This window comes from Leptosomus discolor, chromosome 10, assembly GCF_034619465.1.
Source record: "Leptosomus discolor isolate bLepDis1 chromosome 10, bLepDis1.hap2, whole genome shotgun sequence".
Classification (NCBI taxonomy): domain Eukaryota; kingdom Metazoa; phylum Chordata; class Aves; order Leptosomiformes; family Leptosomidae; genus Leptosomus; species Leptosomus discolor.
This window is the reverse complement of record NC_141400.1, coordinates 14,809,552-14,833,291: the sequence shown is the minus strand read 5'-3', so window position 1 is coordinate 14,833,291 and position 23,740 is coordinate 14,809,552. Positions and strand designations below refer to the sequence as shown.

Below are 23,740 nucleotides of genomic sequence, written 5' to 3'. Positions count from 1 at the left end.
CCCAACGAAGGGAGCGCCACAGCGCATTGGTTCTCGTAGGTGTCGGTCACTCTTACTGCCCCCGAGAGCCAGGCCGTATGGTTGGTAGGCTGAGCTGTCTCTCAGCTATCCGCCCGCCTCTTTTCCCGCTGTCGGCCAACTAGCATCCGAGTGAAGACGACCGCCGTTCTCTGATTGGCTGATCCACCTCCAGTCGGGGTAGGCTGCGCGCCGGATATATCTAGCCGGCGGCAGAGCACGCCGTTGCGTGAGGTGCTTCTCGTCCGCCGGGCAGGCCTGTGGTGAAGCGACGCCTCCCGCTCCCGTCCCGCTCCGCCCGCAGGTGAGGGGGAGGGCCCGTGGCCGCGGGGGGAGCGGGCGGGAGCCGCCGGCAGGGTCACGTCCCCCAGGGGACGGCCGCGGGCTGCGCGCACCGGGCCTGGCCTGAGGAGCGCCCCCCCCCCCCCCCCCCCCCTTCCCCCCCGGTAGGCCGCGGACCGTTGGAGGAGGGGGGGCTGCCGGTGCCCCCTCGCATTCCCGGCGCCGAGGCAACTCCCGCTGCCCCGGTCCCGCGCGCGAGGCCTGCCCGGTCCCGGCGGCGCTTTGTGGCGAGCGCCCTCCCGTCCGACCCCGCGGTCGGGGTTTCTCAGCCCTCGGGGGGGATCTGGAGCGAGGCCCTCGGGCGGGAGGAACCGCGTGGGCCCGCGGCGCCCTCGGAGAGTGCCAAGGCGGGAGCGGGGTACAATGGTGCGCTGCTTGGCGAGCGGTTACTTGGAAGGGAGCGTTATTGGGGGGGGTGGTGGGGTGGTGTTCGGCTTTTCACGGGCCTTTATTGTGCGAGTGGAGATGCGGAGCTGCGAGCTTTGTTCTCGGCTTTACAGGCTCTGGTGTCTTTTCATCCGATGTTTTTGGTTGGGTTTTGTGTTTTTTTGGTTTTGGGTTGGGTTTTTTTTATTTATTTTATTTTTTATTTAAGGGGGGTGGGGGTTAGGTATGAGGCGGCCCAAAGCCTGGCGTGCAGCTGAGATGGCCCCTTCCAATAGTCAGTTGTAGCTGTAGATAGAGGGAGTGATACTGGGTGCCTACCTAGTGAGGCCATCCGTACCGGTGTATCGGATCGTCGGTGTCTCCCTTGCTCGAACTTTATAGCTGGAGTCATAATTCGAGCAGAAAGAGCGTGTGTCTTACCCTGACTTACCACATGACCTTGCCTGTATCCGAGATTAAGCCAAGATTTAAATGCGAAGTAGTGCTTGTATGGAGACTTTCCAGCCTCTTGTGAGGCCCTAGGTGTACTTATTGGAGGAATACCAGAAAAGAGGCTTCCATACACATTTCAGGTACCTTTTAGCCTTGATCTGGACGATCTAATGCTTTATTAATTCTCAACGGGGTTACCTGGTGACCTTTTATGTTAAGGTTGCATGCATATAATAAGGAATCTTTACAAAGAAAAAGACAGGGTTTTTTTTCCACAATTGGCTGAAAGCAGCATTTGCAGCTAGCCGCCATGTTTCCAGTGTGTGCTATTTTTGTCTAGCCTGTGCTCTCACAGCCAGGAGTGACAGCTTTAGGAAATGTGGACACCGCTATCAAGCCCTGAAAGTTGATGCTTCCAGGTGCCATAAATCAAATCCATGTGTGGGGTGTGTGTTGGATTGGTTTTAGCCAACAAGACTTTTTAGATTGTTGTCATGAAGAGAAGGGAGTGCAGAAGCTGACAGACAAAAAACTGAATTTCAAACCTTTTCTGAAATCTTCCCTTTGAACAAGTCTTCACTTTTCTTATTCCCTCTTTCTAAAGAAGAAGCCTAAAGATTTTGCTAAATAGATTGTTCTGTGTTTCAGTCAGTATATAGTTGTGGAGTTGTGAATCTACCTTAAAAAAAAAAGGAAATCTTAATGCATGGAATATATAGCTGAATCGAAGGCTGCCTCTAAGTATTTACATTCTTAAGGTCTTATATCCTAATAGTCACAGAGCATCTTTTTGATGCTCTACCAACTTTTTAGATAGCATCACATGTTCCAGGGACTAGTTTGCCTGAAAGGCAGTGTTAAAACACTCTAGGAAGTGGAATTGTACAAAGTCTGTTACAAAAAGAATCAAATCACCATTGGAACCATTGCAAATGTGTATCTTATTTAAATTTAAATCTTCTTTTAAAGTTGTGGGGTTTTTTTTTAGAGAATCTTGTGTACATCAGATGCTGACTAGTGGTCTTCAGTTCTTGTGTGAATTAAGCAGTTACTTTTTTTACTAAGTTGTATTCTTTTAAGTGTGAACTCTGCAAGTTCGAGGCTGGAAAACATAATTGAAGTTAAGGTAGAAGACCTGGTGGACAAGATTTCCTTTGTTTTTGTGGGTCAAGTGTAAACATCAGGATCTTCTGGAGGGATTCTTTGTATTTGCAGTCTAAAAATCAACAAAAACATACAAGAAGACTTATTTGTAAGACTGCTGCTCCACTGTTCGTTGTGGTGGTGGCGCAACAGCATCAAAAGAGTTCAACAGGACTGATGATACTCTTAAGTTTGAACATCTTAATTTTAAACATGGACTCTTTATGCACCTGATGAAACAGCAGTCTCTTTCTTGGTTCAGAAAGCTAGTGTTTTCTTTTTTGCCTTGCAAATTGTGAGATGAACATGTACAGGGGAACACTTTTGAATGGATGTAAAATAAAGCAAAGATGATGTTACTTTAATTACGTATTGATATTACTGTTCATGACAGTAGTACCTGTTGAGAGAGCTCTCATAAGCTTAGCATAAATGGCCTGTTTGAGTTAGAGAAAAATTGAATTGATTATTTAATTTTTAATATCAGAACCTGGTCCTTTTCATCTGACTATGTAATGTGATGAAGAATCAAAGAGGAAATCAAAGTGGAGCAGTGCTCTAGCAGGGTGGTGCTAGTGGTTATGCTGGTAGTAGTCTGCTGTGCTTGAAACAACCGGGAGGTGCTAGTTTTGTCTAGAAGACTGGATACTTTTTTTACAGGTGCCTATATAAAATCTCCAGAGTTGAAGTAGTTGTTAGGTTTTTGCTGAAACTGCTAATAGACTTGATAATCTTCAGCTACCTCATTGGGTAATTTAAAAAATAAAAATTAAAAAGTCTGATCTTCAGCTACTCTAAAAGAATCTCTGAAGCTTTGCAGGCAGTGAATATTATACTGGTCCGAGGTCCTAGTTTTGTTGTATTAAGTCTGGACTTCTTCCAGAAGGACGTAGCTGGTGGAGTTCTGCTTTCAGAGCTGGAAGGTTATGAGCTGTCTGTTATGTACAAATAATCTGAGCCTGATTCCTTGCTGAGGCAGATGTGAAGTACTGCATTCTAAAATGCTGGTGGTCATCTTCCATTTTGTTCTGCGTTGCCCTGTACTGTTGTCTTGTTTCACTTATGACTGCTGTTAGGCTGACTTTCTGTTTTGTTTTGAAGTGTCTAGCTGTGTAAGAATGCTGTCATGGTTCAGCCTTAAGTGCTAGGGTCCAGTTGGTGTATGAATGTTAAGAGTCTTCTGTGGCTAAAATGGGTAGAGGTGAAGGAGTTGACTCTTAAAGGCATCTGTTGCTTAGCATGCAGAAAATAGTTTGTTAAAACTTAATCTTGGTGATTTTAATCCAGGTGGGAGCGAGCTTGACTTCCACTGTGATGCCTGTGTAGCTAGGTGTTCTATCTGCCTCTTCTGACTGCTTATGAGTAATTTTTGCTTTTTACTTTAAGAAGCTGCAGTGGAGCCAAATGGAAAAATTGCAGACCTAAGAGAAGATGACTGGACCTGCTGCCAACTTCATAGAGTTGTTGGAGCAGCTCTTGGATGTCAAAACAAAGCCTGTTCTAATGGCAAAATCACAATGTCTTAAGTAGCTACTTTATCGTGAAGCAGTCTAGAGAGCAGTACAGGCATAAAGCTGACTGTTACTTTTCATTAAAAGAATGAGTAAACAAACCATTCAGACTAGCACTATCCTACTACCCTTTAGGATGAAATTTGTGTGGTTAAAATGTAATTTTACAGAAAAACGTTACTTCTAATTGTACGGTAAATGAGGTTGGAATCAATCCAGTTAGAAATGAGACAGTCTAAGGTCTCTGGTGTTAGGAGGAAGCCTGTTTAAGAGAATCTGATTTGGGATTATTAAAAAAAAAAAGAAGGAATATTTCTGTGACTTCTTAAGGCTTTGAGTTTTGAGAGAACTCTGATTTTCAAGAGGAAGTTCATTTTGGACTTCTGTCAAATCACAGGGACCAGGTTTTTTTCTGTAATACTAAATGCAACGTAGCTGTCTTTGTGCCTATGTGAAGTGTTACTAGTTAGGCTCAGGGCAGATTGTCTTAGCTTAATGTTACAGCAGGTCCCTCTACAGCAGCCTTGCTTAACTTTTTTTCAGTGGTAAGATCTCCAGCTATGATTATTTCCTCTGTCACACTGAAGCAGGATATAAGCAGCTCCCAGAACTGTTGTAGTATAAAAAGGAAAGGGGATGAGGCATGTTCTGTTCATTTTGGAGCTGTTTACCTAACATACCTGGTTACAGCTTCTCAGCAATTGAGAACTGTACTTCTGGAAATGCACAGAGGAACTCAAAGGAATTAGTGCATGTACAGACTGTTGTGACTGTCTTGGGGGCAGCTGGTACCGGAGGATGATCAAATTGTTTATTTGTGCTTTGAAAAATAAAAAAAATTTATTTACCACAGACTGACCTGTGTGGCAAGACCTATTGCAGGTGAAATTGTCATGAAAAATCCCCAAACAGTGATTGAACTTTTAAGTTGTACTTCTGAGACCGTGTGCAAGTCTGTTTTTAATTGCAGAGCCCTGCCACAGGAGGAATTTAGCGAAGCAGCTATCAGTCCAGGGCTCTCTTCTCGCTGTCTGGGCATCTAGAAGTACCAGAGATGAAGTGGTCTAATTTGGTGCTTTGGTGTTTTGTTTTTAGGCAATACAGCTTAAGTAAGAGGAACTTAAATTTGTGTGTTTAGTGCTAGAGCTTCTAGCTTGCCTACTCTGTATCACTTTTGTGTAATGAGTAGGGAACTGCTGGTGAGTTGTTGAGAGATGCAAAGCCGTATTGAGACATCTGAGAACAGAAGACAAAAATTTCACTTTCCCTGTCATGAATCTATAGTGTATATTATCGAAACAAAAGTGAGTAGTAAGCTGCATGTGAAACTTGGTGTGCTGATCTGTGTGTAATGTAAGAACAAACTTGGATATGTATCTGAGTATTTTTCTCCTGTGACACAGTACAGCAGAACTTTCCAAAAAGTAATGCTAAATACCTTAGCTGGAGTTCGAAGGGGAACTCCAGATACTTGGCTACTGACAGGTGACCCTTGCTGGGTCGTGGGCATAGGGCAGCTGTTACAAGCATTAACTTACAATAAAGCCTACTTCTTGCTGCTAATTCTGAGCAAGGGCTCAAATGCTTATATGGCTTCTGCAGAAATACTGTCCTCCTCCTTGAATCGCTGTTTTTTTTGTTGCTGAGTAGAAGCGATGAGTATATGATAAAAAGTAGAAAACTGGAAGTCAGTTGAGGCAGCTTTAAACAGGAAGAAAAAAATAAAAACTAAACCCACACCAAAATAGGCCCAGCACTTGGGGAAGGCAAAGAGTTTTGAGGGGAGAATCCAAGAAAAACTTGGTGAGAAACTTGTGATGTCACTTACCTTCAATACCAAATTTTTAGGATTTTTCTAGGTTAGATTCTTTTTTTTCCCCCATTATAAACAGGTCCTAGTTTGCTGTTTAGACCTTTATGTTCCGAACTGTGGGAATAGTATCTAGTATCTTTTTTCCTCCCCAGATGAACGTTCCTTACTGAACAAGTATCAATGCTGGTCTCTACTACCTTAACTTATGCTTTAGGTAGTCATCTTTGTATTTTGTTTCTCTGCTTTTGAGCTTAATGCTGTAGAAATATTTTCCTGAAACGGTCACTGTTCTTTTAGATTCTGAATAATAGCAATAGAAATCTTGGGTTTGTCTCTCTTGCTTGGCAGAGCTGAACAATACAAGAAGTGCTGAATTTTGTCTACAAACTGGCAGGATTCATCATATCCATCAACTTGTGGATTGCACTTAGGTTTGTTAGCAAAAACACAGGCATGTGTTCTGGAGTGACAGCTCTTCTGCAGCAATTCATGGTTTGTTTATTTGTATTCTTGTAGTGTTTAAAGGGCTGTGCGTTGCTGCTGAGTAAGGCTTCCCATCTGCCACTGGCAAGCAGAGAGGCTTTTCATTACTAGCATGGGCAGTGTTGAATGTATTTCTGAATTATTTTTTAATCTTGTAATGAAAATGGTTTTTCTTGTGCTTAAATTTTGATTGATTGCTTGGCTACTTTGATTAGAAAATAGTTAATCTTCTAATTTGATTTTTTTCCTTATCCCTCTGTTGGTGTTATGTCTAGCTTTTCTATAAAGTGCCTCATCAGTATAACTCAAAGAGCTTCCGAAAGGGGTTCAGGCATTGCTCTGCATTTCTTTAGCATCAGGATAATTAAGCACAGAGAAAGCGGTTTGCCCAAGGATGCAGCATTCTGATTGATCTATGATTAATTTTTTAGGATCCAGCTCCTTGTAACACCTCAAGTACCTGTGAACTTGGGCACTGCCTGTCCTTGTAGGTTGTGTGGTTGTCATACAGTAGGTGCTAGTTGCTGTAGTGAATGGAGAAATGGCTGTGTTAACTTTGGGGGTCCAGATCCACATTTTATTAGGTGTTGGTTTTGAAGATTCTTAATAAAAGCTCTTCTGTCTGCATGATATGTCTAGCACTTCACACTGATCTCATCTTGGTCGGGGAGTGCCTTCTTCTGGAGGTTCCTAGTGAATACATCTAACTTGTGGACTGTCTTAATGTTTCCAGGAGATATGAGTTGAATGCTGGTAACCTCACAACTTGTTCCAATTTGATCTTTGAATATTTCGTTATCCATTGAATAAGGTATCCCATCAGTTAGCTTTGAGGGTGTGGCTTCCAAGTGTGTTTCCTCCTGTGAAATAATACTACCTTTAAGATAGTTTCTTTCAGACAGAATACTTTCTTTCTGTCTGAATCTGTCAAAATACACACACACAAAAAACCCCCAAAACCAACAAACAAACAAAAAAAACAACCAAAAAACCGAAACAGTTGAACTGATTGCAGGCAGGCAACTTGTAATGGCTTCTGTATAAAATACAGGCTGTATTGCTGTGACACTGTCTACTTCTGCATCCAGTGGAAGGCAAGTAATGAGACCCATTTTTTTAAAGGAGATTAGTGTTTTGAGACTTCAGTTGCCCACTTATTTGAGGTGCTTTTTCAGCACTTTGTAATTTGGGCTTGGGGCTGACAACTGGTGGTTTTGGGTTTTTTTTTGTGGGTTGTTTTGTTTTGTTCCCCTCAGACACTTAAGGCTGTATTAAAATAAGAAGGGTATCTCACATCTCAGTGTATCTGGTATCTTGCAGTGTTAAGTACACTTTTCCTTGAAAAGACAAACATTACTCTTCCTACTTGAGAGCAAGCTGGTGTAAGGATATAAATCCCCAGTTGAGATGGGCGCTGGAGTTTGCCTAGTGATGCGAGTTTCACTTGCTTGTGTTTCGTTGTTCAGTCTGTAATGTCTGTATCGTAGTTCATACAGGTACCAGCTTCTCTTTTTTTTTTTTGCTTAGTCAGCAGCACTAGCAGATGCCAGTCATGTAAAATGTATGGAGAGTTGGAATTAATTGGAATTGCTTTGCTTTTGTTGTTTAACTGTATTGTGCCTGTTGAAGGCATATTAGGTTTCTTCATGATTTTATTTGTACTGGCTATTTTTTCTTGTCCAAAGCAGCAGTAGTAACTGCTGGTTACTCCATATAGATAAATGGTTGGTGGCTTTGAACCTGCTCACCTGTTGCGAAGTAACTTAGAAAAATCTCAAATGACACTTAATTATGCAATCCTATTAACTGTTGACCAGACCTTTAATGTCTAGCAAAATTGCTGTTTGCCGGCTTTGTAGTGTGATGTGCTTAAATACAGACACCTCTCTTCCGTGTGAGCCTCTTTGGGTGTTTCTTAAATTTTCAAAGAGCCTTTTTATGTTAAGGAATTAATTGATACGAAAATGAGAGAGTAGAGTTGCATGAAAAGTTTGACGTTCTGGTTGGAGGGGAAAAATACTGTCATCTGGGTAACACATCAATTGTACTGTCAGAATTGCTTTTGTATAGTTAGAAGTAGAGTTGTAGAAATGAAGGGTCTCCATTGCGTTTCATAGAAGCTGATTAGGTTGTTTGAAACAGTGTAACAGCTCTGTGAGAATGGCTTAGTTAAACCTTTAATTAAAAGGATGGGGGGAGGGGGCAACTTGACTGGTTTGGTTCTCTGTGAACTACCAATTTGTAGAAAAAGGCAGGGATGTAGTATCAAATGAGTCACCTTACAGCACACAAACAGCCTAAAGAGAAAGGGTGCACTGCTATAGCATTATTCCCTGTATATGCTGTGTAATATTCCAATCAAACAGAACTATAGTGCATCGTACTACCTCTGGGGTTTTTGAGACTGTCTCTTGTATTGAAATTCAAGTAAAAACCATGGAAATGAAGATGTCAGAGAACAAAGGTGTAAGTGTAATGTTAAAAACCAACTGTGACCTGTTTAGAATATGCTTCAACGTAAAGTTTAACTTGTCTTTCTATTACATGACATTTTTGTTGACAGAAGATGCCACATGTTTTAGGAAGTGAAGTTTAGGATTTTCTGACTTCCATGTCTTATTTCAATGGAGTCTGGTCCTCTGGCTTGTTACATCAGGCTCAGTGGGTTCTGCAGTCACTGGTTGCTCTGAGAACCTGAACATTATACATTAGAGAGATTTTTGTTGTGTAGGAAGTCTGCTAGAAACAAGACTCAAGCTAAACTCTTTGTCTGATTTAAAAATAAAAAAATTTTGAGTTGAGACAGTAATGGTTGGTTTGCTTTCACTGTGTAGCAGTTTGGTGAGAAAATACTAACCAATGCTAGCTGTTCGGTGTTCTTTGAGTCTATTATTTTTCTGAATACTAATATGCTAATAGGTTTTGTGGACCTAAATCTGAATTTGCTAATACAGAATTTACATAAACGGCTCTGATTTACATAACCGTACTTTAGAAATTCAGTGCCTAGCATTGATTTTCTGCCAAGTAGGAGCATTGTAACAGATGGCGGAATTTTCCACCATCCAGGTGATAACCACTGTAATGGAGGCGTTTGTCCTCCCCTAAGTCTTCTGGCTTAAGGAAAGGGCTCAGTTATGTTGCAGAATTGTTCTAGTGTATTAGTTATAATTTGAATTGTCCAATCCGTTTTACATACCTGTAGTAATATGAATGTGTGTTTGAGTGAATCTTATGTTTTCTGATTTGCAGCTTTTCCTGTCAATTTTCACCCTTTCATCATTATCTCAATAGACACAAAAATGTGTGGATAAGTGCTACCAGGAGTAATGTAGTGACAGTTCAAGCATTTGGTACTATTGTGCTCTGTGAGCAGAAATGCAGTATAAAATATTTGCAGTTATCCTTAGGTCAAGGAATAGTGGAGTAATAAATTGCTCATGAGTAGTGGACAGCAAATAATCTCTGGAGATGCTTGGCTTCTGTCATTCAGGTTGTGCTGGCTGGAGAACAAGAACAGATGGCAACTGGCAGTGCAGGAGCAGGTGCAGCAGGAGTAAAAACAGATTGTTGTCCTCTGATTAGATCATGTAAAGGTTCTTCCCATTTCTTCTCAGATCTGCCTAATGAGAACTGGGCACTCAGCTATTCCTCTTTCCATGTTAAGAGTTAGTTCTGATAGATTTTTTTCATCCGTAGGGGTAGGGAAGTCCTTTGGTGTTGGTGGTTTTTTTTTTTTTAAGCCTGTGAATATGACAGACTTAATCAGCACAAGCCACTTCATTTTCAGTGTCTCCAATACAGCATTGGGAGAGCTCAGAGCAGCATTGAAGGTGATGTGCTAGTGGCTTAATACAGGTGAGGACTCTTCACTGAAGGAGAGAAACCTGAACGAGCTTTTGGTGAAAGAGCTGTTGAGATTTGAGTGCTACAGGTAACAGTTTACTGTTACATGAGGATGTCAGGCTTCGTACATCTGCGTTCTAGGAGCAAGAGAAAATAATTTCCAAAGAGCCTGATTCAGCACTTAACAGAATTGAGAAGAAAACTTGCCTATTGACATCTCTAGGAATAAGCTTGAATTCTAGGGGAAACTAGTCTTTACAAAGAAATTAAATGCGCTCTCTGCACCTTCCCCACCCTGCCCCTCCAAAACTCCGAGTGTGAACAAGCAACCTGTGTATGCTCTTTGGAGCAGAACTCTTGTCATACTTTGAACAGTGATCTTGGGGGTTATGGTAGGACTGGCTTTCTAACTGTAAATGCACGGCACAGAGGCAAGTTTTTTAACTGTTGTGGAACAATTAAGTCTTGCGTTGCCTCGTCTGCCTGCCATTTCTACTCCCACTTGCTTTAGGGTCATCCTGCCCCTTGCAATGATAGTTTCACCAGTGCTTGGCAGGAATTGGCAGTGGTACCCACAATTCAGCCTTATTTTATCTGTGGTGTTCTTTCTTACTGTCTGGTAATATTTTGTGGGGATCTAATTTAACATGCGCTAGAAGGCAAACAAGTTCATATCTTTGAGGTGTTTGTCACTTCAGACTGTGATTGGTAATGCGTTACAACTGGAAGTCTTCTTCAATACCACAGATACTGGGAACTTCCTAAACAAAGGTGTTCTGCAGAATCTGAGCACTTCTTGCGGGGCAGACCAGCTCTTGAAAATATCTTCCAACAACTGAAAGCTGCTGAAATTATCAAAAAGCCTTTTTCAGTTCTAGGTCGTGTTTGGTCCTATCCTTTCTCCATGTTACCGTGTCAGTAATGCTTCCTTGTGTGGTGGCGATGCGCACACTTCCTATTTGAAGAGCAGGCACTCGTGTATGCATCCTCTGGAGCCTGTCAGATCTTTCTCCCCTCTGTTTAAACTTACAAAAAGTGCATTTAAAAAATAGAATGGGTGGACTTTGGATTTATTTTTAAACTTCCATAGTGAAAAAGGAGTGTGGTGTTGTGTTAAAGGTGGAGCGAAACACATCAATGTATGCAAAACTGCAGCAATTTTGGTTGCCATGTTAATAGCATTCTAGTTATTTCTTCTGTTTTGGACCTTAAACTGCATCCCTCCCAGGGTAGGAATTTGTGTCCTGTATCTCTGACTAAGCTGGATGCAGTGCGTGCTGATCATTGCTGGGAGTTTGAGTTTAATCACATCCTCAATACATTATCTGTATGTTCTGCCAGTATGGTTAAACGTCGCCTTGTGTCTTTTGATTACAGTATGTTGGGTGTTAGACCATAGTTTGGTATATAAGGAGCTTGCCAGGTTGGTTTGGACTTAGTTTTTTCCAAAATATCAGCTTCCGTGTTGTCTTGTTTTGTATGTTCTTCTCTTTGGGGTTTGAGCTTCTGCTTTACTTTCCTGGTACATCCAGCAATATGGTTGTAACTTCCTTTGCAGGCCTATACGTGGTGTGCATTTGAAACTGTCACTGTAATAACACTAACCTGGTAGGTCATGTCTGTCTTTTGAAGCTACAGACTGTTGTCAGAGCTTAGCATTTAAAGGACTACTCTGAAATTCAGCAAATGTAATGAAAGTGTCAAACACTATCCTTGGATGAACTGGATCAAGACTTCAGTACAAGTATATGGGAGAGACAGTGATTTTCTTCCCCCCCTTGCTTTGTTCAGATGATAGTTATGGGAACCTCGGTTTACCCAGAGTACAGGATGCTGTTATATATAGTGACAAGAGAAAGCTTGTCCTAACATCATTGCCTCGGCATGAACTTCGCAGGCTCCATCTGGATTAGTCTGTGCTAGAGGACTACTTAGTTGGACTTCCTTTTTTTTTTGTTTTAGTTGATGCTGCCACTTCTTGGAGCCACTTATAGTTGTGCAGTCTTAAATAAAAGCAGATAAAGCAATTCAGGAGTCATCGTTTACTTTTAGAGGGCTCAAGTTAGACTACTCAAGTTAGTAGTCTGTTGGTTTTCATTTGTGTGACACACCTGAAGTATGTGCATACTGAGTTTGTGTGCTGTGTGTTTGGGAAGGTGTTGTGTAGAGGAAGGGATTGGGGTCAGTAATGGGATGAAAGTTCTTTCAGCTGCTATGTGTGGTCTTCTGATGCCCTTTTGGTTAACATCTGCTTGACTCCCTGCAGATAGCACTCTCACTAGCTCTTTCCTGTTAGCACTGCAGGGCCTGAATAGTTGCAGGGGAATTAGCTGTCTTATTATATATATATATTTATATAGTCTGTGATGCATGAACAGCAAAACTATCCAATGAGCAGCTGTACTGCTATCTATTGGTATAACTAGAGTATGAAGCAGAGAATCTACTTTTGTTTCTGCATTAGGTATCGGTGTTTTTCCCTATCAATTTGAACCTATTTTACAAGAGTTTGAACAGTGTGTATGAATGTTTGAAAGAAAGGAAGCGCAGGAACGTGCTTTGGTTTTGACTGACCTGGACTGAAGATAGACATGTTATGTAAGCTACATGCAAAGACTTTCTTTTTGAAACTTCTGGATCCGTGGAAATTAGGTAGAAGGTACCTAGGTTGATTTGTCTCTGGGCTGAGGTATGGGTGGTGCTATTCATTTGACTGGTCTTCTGTATTTAAGTGAGAGGTGACTTGCTGCCTTTGGTGTAAGCAAGGGAAGAGCAGCATGCATTGGTTCATAGCATAGTCATTTTAATATAATCCGATATTCCTCTGCAGCGCTTGTCGCTCGCAAGGAGCACTGTGCTGCTGATAAAAATAGATTGGACTTGCTCTGACCTTTTAAAAACGCCCCTAATACACTAGCACAGGCTTTGCCTTGGAACATCTGACTTTTAATTCTGATGAAGTCAAGTGAGGTAAGTAGAACTTGGATTGACTGTAAACGACTTAGCCACTTAGCAAATCCTCTTGAAGGACCATACTTGCTTGCCACCTGCTTTTTACTGAGGGTATGTGGGATGATTAAATGCTGGCACGTTAGGAAATAACCTCCCTCGCCCATGCAGCCTCTCCCACCACTGGTTTGGTACCCAGTGTTCCTCTCCTCAGCACCAAAGACTGATGACTCTGAAAACACATTGGTTAAACTGCTTACTGCAGTAAAACAGCTAATGGGTTTTGGTGCACGCTTTCCACCGTGATTATGTGGCTTATGCTATCAGTGTGTGAACAGCAAAGTGAAATGCTCATTATTTATGGAGCTTTTGATTTTTCCAGTTTTCAGTTGACCAAAGAAATGGTGATGGAGAAGCCAAGTCCCCTGCTGGTCGGGCGGGAATTTGTGAGGCAGTACTATACTCTGCTGAACCAAGCACCTGACTATTTGCACAGGTAAAGCTTCACTTCACTTTATGATCTATTTTTCTGTGTGAATTTCTTAAGCTTATTCACTGATTTTTAACATACAGATTATTATGATGTCTTGGCTTGCTGAATTTGGCCATTTAATCTTACTTATTCAAGACAGACTCTGGATATAGTTTGCTTTCAGTTTTGATCAACTGGGTTAAAATCTGGATAATAGATTACAGGAATTCTTTAAATATCTGTTATTGTTGATAATGAAATGCTGCTAGACATGTAGTCTAAGCAAAAAAGAAGAAAAAATGTAAATCAAAAGTGTGGTTACTACTTCTAGTTGTAATCAATATAGATGTTATTTAGTTAAGCATTTTTGTAGTTTTGTCTTGATACAATGCTCCCTGACTAGGGGAAAAGCATTGAAAATGGTGTATGCTTCTATATTGGTGTGTCTCAGTAGTCAATGCAGTAGCTCTTTCTTAAAGGAAAATCAGAGAAATTATGAATGTGCAGCAAACTACAATCTGTTATCTGAACAAATTGGTTCTGTTTGACAGGTATCCTACACTGCTAGAACTAACCTCGTTCTTGAAGATACTTTTGTTTTGCTGCGCTTTGAGTAGCTAGACAAACAATTTCTGAAACCTTCCTTCTTCCAGTCTCAGGAATGTTTATTCAGAGTATTTTTCCACTTAGGTGGACCCCATTTGGGTTAGGGAAATGTTTACAACGTGTCATGGAATTCAGTTGTAGTCTTTTACCTGCTGGCAGAATGCAGCCCCGTGATGCTTCTGACATTTTAGCTTGTAATCCCTCAGTTATAAAATGGAAGATTTACCTGCAGTACTTTCAAAAGTACCATTGCTCCTTGCTCAAGCTTTAAACTAGAACTTGAGGGGAAGCCTTCAACATCCTGGGTGCTCAGTGTACCATGTTGCTTTAGGGACCTTGTACAGAAGGGGGAGAATGGGTTTGGATCATCTAGCTCCTGTGAGGCTTTGGTTTTTCTGTTAGTGTTCAGATATGTCAGATACCCAAGTACTACAGCTTACACAGGAGAACTTTGCATTTTCCCCTTTGATCAAAACCTCCAGTCCCCAGATCGCTAACAGGATTATGGAATTGTGTGGCTGTATTCAAGTAATTCAGATGGCAAACTTGCTTGAGGGTGTATTATTATATTATTCATAGTGCACTCTAATGTAGAGGCTCAATGTTCTTGCATAAGAAAGCTTAGTGTTAAAATATTTCTTTCCAACAGGTTTTATGGAAAGAACTCTTCCTATGTCCATGGTGGCTTGGATTCTAATGGAAAACCAGCTGACGCAGTCTATGGGCAATCTGTAAGTACTTAAAAAAAACTCGTTACTGTTCTTTCCTTCTTTTTTGTCACCTTTGTAGTTGAGAAAAAACACATATCCAGCTGTGATTCGTACCCCTTCGTCCAAGTGCTTTCTGTAAAAAAAAAAAACCCACACCAAAAAACCACAAAAAACACACCCCAAAAAACCAAAACCAAAAAACACCCAATCAAACAAAAAAACAAACCCAAAAAAACTAAAACAAAAAACCAACCAAACAAAAAAACCACCAAACCCCCCTAGTTAGGCAAAATATGTTTCCTTTATTAAAGTTCATAATGTAAAATTGCTTGCCAAGGCAGCTTAAAGAGCATACTGCCAAGCTTTCCCTTTAGAGTTAGGGACTATATTCTGAAGCAGTGTTTTATGTTTTTGCTTTCTTTGAAAGCTGCTAACTTGGCAGAAATGGCTTCTGCAGTGTAACCTCTATAATGTTCTTTCGTAGGACATCCACAAGAAGGTGCTGTCATTAAACTTCAAGGACTGCCACACGAAGATCCGTCATGTGGATGCCCATGCCACTCTCAATGATGGTGTTGTAGTCCAGGTGATGGGAGAGCTTTCCAATAACATGCAGCCTGTGCGCAGATTCATGCAAACATTTGTGCTTGCACCTGAGGTATGCTGTATTGAGTGCTAGTGTCGTTACAGGGCTTCCGATACCGTGTCAGGATTAAGAAGGCCTGTCTGGTTCAGTGTTGGAATCTGAAGGGATAGACTAGGAAGGTAGTTTGCCACAAAATTCGGCAGTAATATTCTGCAAATTCCTTAGGAAATAGCACTGCTTCTGTATGGTCATATGTTAAATTGGATATCATAATTACAGTTGTAAATATCCTAACTTTTGGCTACTAGGTATGTGTAATGCATATTTTTTTCTTAAGCATTTTAAAGTTGTTTTAGCTTTGATTTGCCCTCCTAGCAGCTGGTCCTCTTACTGAAAAGAACTAGTAGAAAGAGGAAAATGCTTCCTATTGTTTGAAGTTGTGGGTTCCAGACTTGTTATATAAAGAACTGACTTAGCACTTGAGGTGGCTTTCTAAATAGAGGCCTTTATTGAACAAAACAGTTCACGTAATTGAAAATGATAGTGAAAATGGGAGTATTGCAAGATCACTTTATTTTTCAGTTTGACTTGGAGCTAAGACTTCAGACCCCAGGAAGTTCTTGTTCCCACTTTTTCAGTGTCGCGAGTGATTGCAATTAAAAGCACTGACACGATTTTTCCCTGTTGTTCTGTGCACTGCTAGTATGATGTGTCTTCCCCCCCTGCCCCGCCCTGAATAACACACACTTTGAAGGAGACATTTTTGGATTAATCTTGTGTGGGAAGGATGATGTTAAGCTGTTCTTGTTTTCTCCTTATTTCAGTTTTTACACTACTGCAATTGATGTAATTGAGTTGGTCCTCCCTTTGATGTGTTTCTAGGGTTCTGTTGCAAACAAGTTCTATGTCCACAATGATATCTTCCGCTACCAAGATGAGGTTTTTGGTGACTCTGACACCGAGCCTCCAGAGGGTAAGTAGCAGGAATTTTTGGATGGTCTAGTGGTATTTGTTTCTGGGTCTACATCAACATTCCATTCTCAAACTAGAGTAAATCTTCTTGCTGGAGAAGGCAGATGGGCATTAAGGTTCATATTCTTCTAGATTTTTTCCCTTGCCTGTGATTTCCTTGCATTCCAGCAAGGAGTTGTGATATGCAGATGACTGTTATTTTCCTGGCATATTCTAGTTCTATTAAAAGAACTGTAAGACTTATTTTAGCAGTCGCAGGAGATTCGTAGGCTGTAAATCTGCTTCTCCGAAGTATTTGGAACATGTTGTTTGACCTTGGTCAAAACTGAGTAACCAAAGTGACAGTGGAAGTATAAGGATGTGTCTGTTCCGTGTCGCATCTTGATAGTGCTTCCCATGTGCTTTTCAGCAGAGACTTCACCTGTGTGTTGTGGAAGATGCCTTGTGTTTGAACCAAGTGCTAAAGGTGTGTGATGTGTCTTTTCCTTTTCTAATGTCATTTAGAATCAGAGGAAGAAGGGGAGGAACCTGAGGAAAGACAGCAGACACCTGAGGCTGTTCCTGATGATACCGGTGCTTATTACGAGCAGACTGTCAGGTAATAACGTCTTATTACACGAAGTCAGATGTTGTGTAATACAGACTGCCTGTAGAATGGGTCAAATGGATTTTTTGCTACTCATGACTTTCCTCTCTTGACAGTCAAAAGATTTCTGTTTGTTGGGCAGCTGAAACCAAAGTGCTGTTAGGCTGAACGCAGAGACTGGATTTTCAGTAGATGTAATGGTTTTGCTGCTCTGTAGTGTAACCATGTGAAACTTGGACCATGGCCTTCTTTAGACAGATTAGCCTTGTTCTTACTCTCAAATGCAGTGTGCCTGACTTCTGTATTGGATAAGTAGCATTCCTTACCACCCAGTAATGGAATCAAATACCATACCACCTATTTTTCTTGCTTTTTGTGGTGATGTATAATAGCAATGACATTGAGGAACACCTGGAAGAGACAACTGCAGAGGCAGAGCCTGAGCCAGAGCCAGAACCTGAACAGGAACCTGAACCAGAGGTGCAGGAAGAAAAATCTGAGCCGGTATTAGAGGAGTCGGCTCCAGAAGAGACTGTGGAAAAGAGCCCTTCTCCAGCTCCTGCTGATCCAGCTCCTGCAGTGCAAGAGGACTCCAGGGTAATGATAGTGGATGGGTCTCTTCTGTGATGTGGTTTCACCAGTATGTTTGACTCTCTCCTGTTGTTTCACAGAGCATGATCCTCTCTGGCAAGAGTAAAAATGTCTGGATTTAGAAGTGTTCAAATGATCTGTAATTCAACACACAGCCCTCTGCCCCTACTACCACCCCAACCCTGATGCCCAAATGACTTTTCTCATTCCCTTGGGTTCCTATACAATAACAGGTAGTTGAAATTCTAGCTAGTAACTAGTGGGTTAAAATACCAGGAGCTAAGGTAAGGCATTATATATTTGGTAGGTATGGGGACTGTGGCGGCAGTGAGAGGCTCACATGCTTTGTTCATAAACAGACCTTCTGAAATTGTGCCCAGACTGCAGCCAACATGCTGAATGAGGAAAATGGGTGAAATGTGACTATTTTTACCTGGGGATTTTTGTCACTCTTCAGTGTTAAGGCAGGTGAAAGTGGATAAGTAGGTACTCAGAAAACCAATACTTTGGTTAACCTTTGTGTCATACTTGGTCTTAGGCCGCTGCTGTGTCCTATGTCAACTTCACATAGAATTTAGAAATAAGGTGGAAGTGTGACTCTGTTGTCATTAAACTACATCTTTTGAATTTAAACAATTTGAAAGAAGTTGTGGGGAAATTACTAGTGACTGTATCCCGAATTTCAAGGACAGGTTAAAATTTGTTACTGTTATCCTGTGTCTGTTAGCTGTGCTATCAGGAATGTATTTCAGAAGGATAAAAGCACTGGAGTTCAGTTACAATCTTCTGTTTTTTTCTTTTATTTTTTTTAAGACGTTTTCCTGGGCATCAGTAACCAGTAAGAACCTGCCTCCCAGTGGAGCTGTTCCAGTGTCAGGAATACCACCTCATGTTGTGAAAGTACCTGTCTCACAGGTAGGAATCCAGCACCTAGAGAAGTTTAAGTGCTAAACTGGCTGATGGTGAACTGAGGTGGGGAAGAATATAGTGAAATCTACTGCTTGGGATCTCTGAAAATTCAGATCATAAAGACTTTAAAATCCAATATTTCCTGATATACTTCATAAAAATGTTTTTCCTTGGCTTTTGGATTGGAAAGGAATTGTTTCTCATGGCGGAAAACCAGGAGATGTTCCTACAAGTGCTGCATGTACCTGCCATCTAAAATTATTGCACCCTCTTAACAAGAGGCAACTTTTCTTTTTCAACTGCCTGCTCATGAATGAGGTTTTGTCATGATTGAGTTCATGTAATACAGTCTATCTGTGCAGCTGCCACCGCACTTTGGGCAGACACACTTTGTATGTAACTGAGAACGAGGTACCTGACTTTGAAATTCTGACTTGGTCAAGCGACGTTGGCTTTTAACATATAAGCCAGCATGAGCTAACATGCATTTTAGTCACAGGTGGAAAGAACTATGATTTTCCCCCCTCCCCTGTATTTTCAGTTTATCTTATCAACAAATTGATAGTGAGCTGTTTAAAAACTGAACCCTACTGTTACATCTGATTCTTTCCTGTTAACTCCTTTTTGAATTTACACAGCCCCGCCCTGAGGCAAAGCCTGAATCTCAGACCCCCCCTCAGAGACCTCAGAGGGATCAGCGAGTGAGGGAGCAGCGGACAAGCATCCCGCCACAGAGGGGTCCTAGACCAAGTAAGAGAAGCTATAAAGAACAAACTGTTTTCTGCTATTTGATGGTTTGAAGCAAGCAATATGATTAAAGCTTTTAAAATCTCATTTGTTTTGTTAGTAAGCGAATGACGTCTACTTTCATGAATATCGTTATTTTGAATGATCTTTGAAGGTCTGGCACGCTTTAGAGCTGAATATCACTAGCGTTCTGTTGAAGTATCTAGGCATCTACTGAAGAGTTTAGTTTCAGTCAGGTAATAAAAAGCGAACAGTTACAAACTTGCTAGTGTGGAATGCTTACCTTTTATTAGATATGACTGGATAAATAGAATGTGAATTCTGATTCTTTTATAAGGGGCTGATTTTGACTGTGGCTTGGTGTTTTTGTTTATTTGTTACGGGGACTTGTCTTGAACAAGTTTTACTTTTCTATTCAAGTTCGTGAGGGTGAACAAGGCGATGTGGAAACTAGACGGATTGTGAGATACCCAGACAGTCATCAGCTGTTTGTTGGGAACCTTCCCCATGATGTGGATAAAACTGAACTTAAAGACTTTTTCCAAAGTAAGTTAGTTGCTTTGCTGAGCTCTCAGGGTTTGGGGGTTGCAGCCACCAGCGTGGTCAACAGAGCATTCTAATGTATGACCCAAGAACTTGGCTTTTCTCTTGCAGGCTATGGCAATGTTGTTGAACTCCGCATCAACAGTGGTGGAAAGCTCCCCAATTTTGGGTTTGTGGTGTTTGATGATCCTGAACCAGTTCAGAAGATCCTTAGCAGCAGGGTAAATAAACTCCTAGACAGTGGGTTTTGGCCTGTTAATAACAGGCAATGTTGTTCAGATTATTCTAATAAGAAAAGATTCTACTTGGTCCTTTTAGCCTTTCTTGTGCATCTTAAAGTAGGTGTGATGTCTTTCCCTCCTATTACCCAGACTTGTGCAGCACTTGTACAGACTAAGTCTTGTCATTGAAGTAGCTTATAGCAACTTAAGTGAGCATGAATTTATTCATTATAGAGCCTTTTTCCAATGGGAAGATGCTGAGCTCTATGCAGGAAGCAGGTAAATAGCTTTCAGGAAGGCAAGGTAGAGAGAGTCTAACCCTATGGACAAGTAGAATCTTCCTTGTCATCTTGTTTGTCAAAGAGGTTGAACGGGAGAAGCTATACTAGTGTGCAGGCTGAAAAGAATTTCTGTGAACAAAAGCAGGAGGTACCTGCTCAGCTTGTCAGCAGTGATTGCTGATGCAAAATGCACCCCATGACTGTATGGTGTGGTGGTAGCAGCAAATCTGGATGCACTGTAGCAGCTGTGCAGTTGCTTGCTTACAACCTAGCTTTTCACCAGACAGGGGCATCCTTTCATCTTTCCTTTCTTGCTGTACAGCAGTATTGCCAGTATATTTCTGTTCTGAAAGGTAACTTGGGTGCAGATTTTTAAGCCTTCACATTTGGTCCGAGTTTGGGATATTTGATGTGGCTAGACACCTTTAGTTGTGGGACACCAGCAGCATTTGTGGCAGTGCTTGATGAGGTAGTGCGTACGAAGCCCAGCAGCCTTAGAACTCTTGCAGGGAGCTGGTGATTCAAGATTGGGATGGTGATGTCTCTATGCTTCCTTAAAGACTTTCCTACTATGGTGGGCTGAGCAGTTCCAATGTGGTCTAGGGTAAAGTCTAAACCAGGTGATTTGAAAGCAGTGCCGAAGGTAGGTTGGGTAAATCTGGTTGACTTCGGCCTGAATTGGTGTGGGAACACGTAGTACAGTGACAGGTCCTTGAGTCATTTCTTAGCTGCAAGCAACATGTGAACACCTTCAGCAGTGACTTAAACTTGCATGTTTGAGTTTTTGCTGAAACTAACTAGAATTGTTCACTCATGAGCTTTCTTGCAGTGGGAAAGAGCTGAGTGCCGGACTTCACGTCTAGAAATAAGATTTCTTTTTTTTTATACAGACTTAAGTCCTATAAAAGCAGTTTAACAAACCTCCTACCCTGCTTTGAACAGCACTGAATTCTGTTTGTAGTATCCACTGTGTGAGTTGTTTTGCAAATGGGCCCCGTGCTTGGAGCAATGTGCTTCATCCTTAGATCTGTTATACTTCTATAATCAGTTCATCTGAAGTGAATGGCTAGTCCTTCCATTTGATGAGGAAACCTTGTGCCTGTGCCAGTGATGAATTGTATTTTTCATGTTCTTGTTTGTTATGCAGCTGCAGGAATAATTTGAAACAAGCGAGTCTGTATTCCTGTAGCCTGTGGATTCTTGCAGATTTCAACTTTGTCTGCAATGAGGTTTGTAGGATGTTGCGGTCCTGCTCCTCTGTTCTTGCTTCAGTGAGGTTTCCCAATCAAGCAAGCACTTGTCACTGAAATTTTAAAAAATTGAGCTTGACCTAAGCAAAAGACTTCACTGGCCTGTGTAGCAAGGTGGCAGAGAGGATCTGACCTTCTTCATGCTGTAAGAAAAATCATCTGAGACTCTGCATGGTGGCAGACTGAATTGCCACATATTAAGGAAAGGAGGTTACTGTTAATAGTTCAGTTCCTTTTCTAAAAGGTGTCAGAATGCTCACTGTTAAGCCTGAGATTGCTTTTCAGGTGTCACTCTTTCACATCTGTCTCTTTTCTCCAGTAAAGCCATAAGACTGGGTGCATACTTTATTGCCATTTTCTAGTAACCAGTCATAAAACACTTCAATTTTCATTCATGGAGAGGAGAATGAGACAGGGTTACAGAAATCTCCTTGACATTGAAGAGTTCCTGGTGAGTCTCTTAACGAAAGTATCTTTTCTGCTTTTATTGCAGCCCATCATGTTCAGGGGAGAGGTGCGCCTGAACGTGGAGGAGAAGAAAACACGAGCTGCCAGGGAGGGTGACCGCAGAGATAACAGACCACGTGGACCTGGAGGCACTCGTGGGGGGCTGGGAGGTGGGATTCGAGGGCCTCCACGTGGAGGAATGTCCCAGAAGCCAGGATTTGGAGCTGGAAGGGGGATCGGGCAACGCCAGTGAATGCATCGCGGATGTTGACATGGTGGCGCAAACCCTTTTTCCTGCAGATTTGTGAATTTCAGCCTTGGGTATCTTGGAATGTGGCCCTAGCCTGTTATAGACTGCTACGTTTGATACTATTTTGGCCCCTTTTTGTTTGTGTTATGGTTTTGTGATTTTTTTTTTCTAGTCCTTGTCCCAGATTCCAGCTTTGTGGAACAACGTTTTAGGAAAAGTGGATTTTAAAAAGAACTGATTTTTCTTGTTCACCTCAAACTTACGGACTGGATTTTTTTGGTACCAGTGGTTTTTCCTAAAGGAATGTCTCTTTCTTTTTTTTTCTTTTTTCTCCTCCCTTTCTACTGAATTTGGGTGCATTTCAGTCAGTGGAATAATTTTCACGTGCATGCGTTCAAGAGCCTGTAGGAAAACGTAGTACTTGGCAAGTATTTCAAGGGCAGAAAAACAAAACTATTGATTTATTCGTTGAGGGTCATACGAACATCCTCTGGTCCGGAGACATTGCCACTTGAAAAATTGACATTCACCTTTCTCTTTGTGGCGCTGTAAAAGTGGAATAATGGGTATCCATAGGATCTTTTTTCTTTTGATACATGATCACGAAAAGGAATTCGAGCTACTGTTTGACCACTTTAAAATTTTGAATTGTGGGATAGGTTTTAAATGTCTAGAACTTGACTCTTAAAACACTTTTCCTGAACTTGTGAAATTTTTTATTGAAATAGGGAGTTTTTTTCATGTTTAGTTTGTATTTGTATAAAAAAAGCAAAATTGTTGTGCCTTCTATTTATCTCTCATTCCAGTCTTGGCAAATTGTTTAAAAAAAAAAAATAAAAAATGTCTAGATTTGCTTTATCAAGTCAAGAGTATGTTGGAGTTTTTCCAAGGGGAAGAAGTTCTTCCTTCAGTCACAAGGTTTACTAGGTAGAGGTGGCTGTAGCTGAAGTTATTTTCATACCTTCTGTTCAGCCATTGGGCTACATTTAAGTAAATGAAAACAAGAATTTATTAACTTTGATTTGAAGCTGGGCAGGCCCCGTTTTGCAAAAGTACAGCTGAAGCAGAAATACCTCTGTCACATCCTTTACAGGTCAAATTACTATATGCAATAGACTTATTTTTGTAGTTTAGGCATTAATTTAATCCCCTGGTTTTGCCAGATGTGAAGTGAGTGGATGGCATTTTTGTCAGAAGTACAGGAGGTGCCTGTCCATCCTGGTGTTAAGGAACATGTTGAATGCTCTGCACTACCTCTGAGAGAAGATGGAACTGAAAATAAAATGGGTAATTTCAGTCAAAAAGGTCTCATAAGATTGTACTGTACAAAGCAGTAGTATTTCTGTAATGTGTGGTGTTAAACATCTGGATGAAAACTTCGATTTTGAGTCTACACCAGACCTTCAGAGCTCTTGGTAATACAAAAGAGCTGCTTAGTAAGTTTGCTTGTCTGCATTGGGGTTCACTACTTCCATATTTTCTTGATTTATTAATATAATCGCTGTGCATATGCAATGCATATCTCTCTTGACCTTCGCTTGCTTTAAAGCTGGAGCAAAGCTGCCCATGACCAAAGGGCAGATAGATACTACCTGTTCCAGAACAGTAATTTTTTGCCTTTTACTTGCCAAACTTAGTGGTTGTA

The 23,740-nt window shown here is 41.3% G+C and overlaps 1 protein-coding gene across 2 annotated transcripts; it reads left to right on the top strand.

Annotated features, from left to right (window-relative positions):
• The first annotated feature begins 242 nt into the window (after positions 1-242).
• On the top strand, positions 243-22,928 carry G3BP1 (G3BP stress granule assembly factor 1). Of its 2 annotated transcripts, none has more exons than XM_086470763.1 (12): positions 243-322; positions 13,307-13,420; positions 14,652-14,733; positions 15,197-15,370; positions 16,181-16,271; positions 16,775-16,868; positions 17,249-17,453; positions 18,261-18,362; positions 18,995-19,106; positions 19,524-19,649; positions 19,758-19,867; positions 21,892-22,928. In XM_086470763.1, the coding sequence occupies exons 2-12, from the start codon at positions 13,326-13,328 to the stop codon at positions 22,096-22,098; spliced, it is 1,398 nt and encodes a 465-aa protein (XP_086326889.1). In that variant the 5' UTR covers positions 243-322; positions 13,307-13,325; the 3' UTR covers positions 22,099-22,928. The 2 variants fall into 2 exon arrangements, with proteins under 2 accessions (XP_086326889.1, XP_086326888.1); XM_086470762.1 differs by having other exon boundaries at positions 19,737-19,867.
• Positions 22,929-23,740: the final 812 nt, after the last annotated feature.

Excerpts from the sequence above, each read along its gene's own strand:
- G3BP1 (XM_086470762.1), top strand. The coding sequence starts at position 13,326 with ATGGTGATGGAGAAGCCAAGTCCCCTGCTGGTCGGGCGGGAATTTGTG. Across the intron at positions 15,371-16,180 it reads CATTTGTGCTTGCACCTGAG|GGTTCTGTTGCAAACAAGTT; the intron begins GTATGCTGTATT and ends ATGTGTTTCTAG. Across the intron at positions 17,454-18,260 it reads CAGTGCAAGAGGACTCCAGG|ACGTTTTCCTGGGCATCAGT; the intron begins GTAATGATAGTG and ends ATTTTTTTTAAG.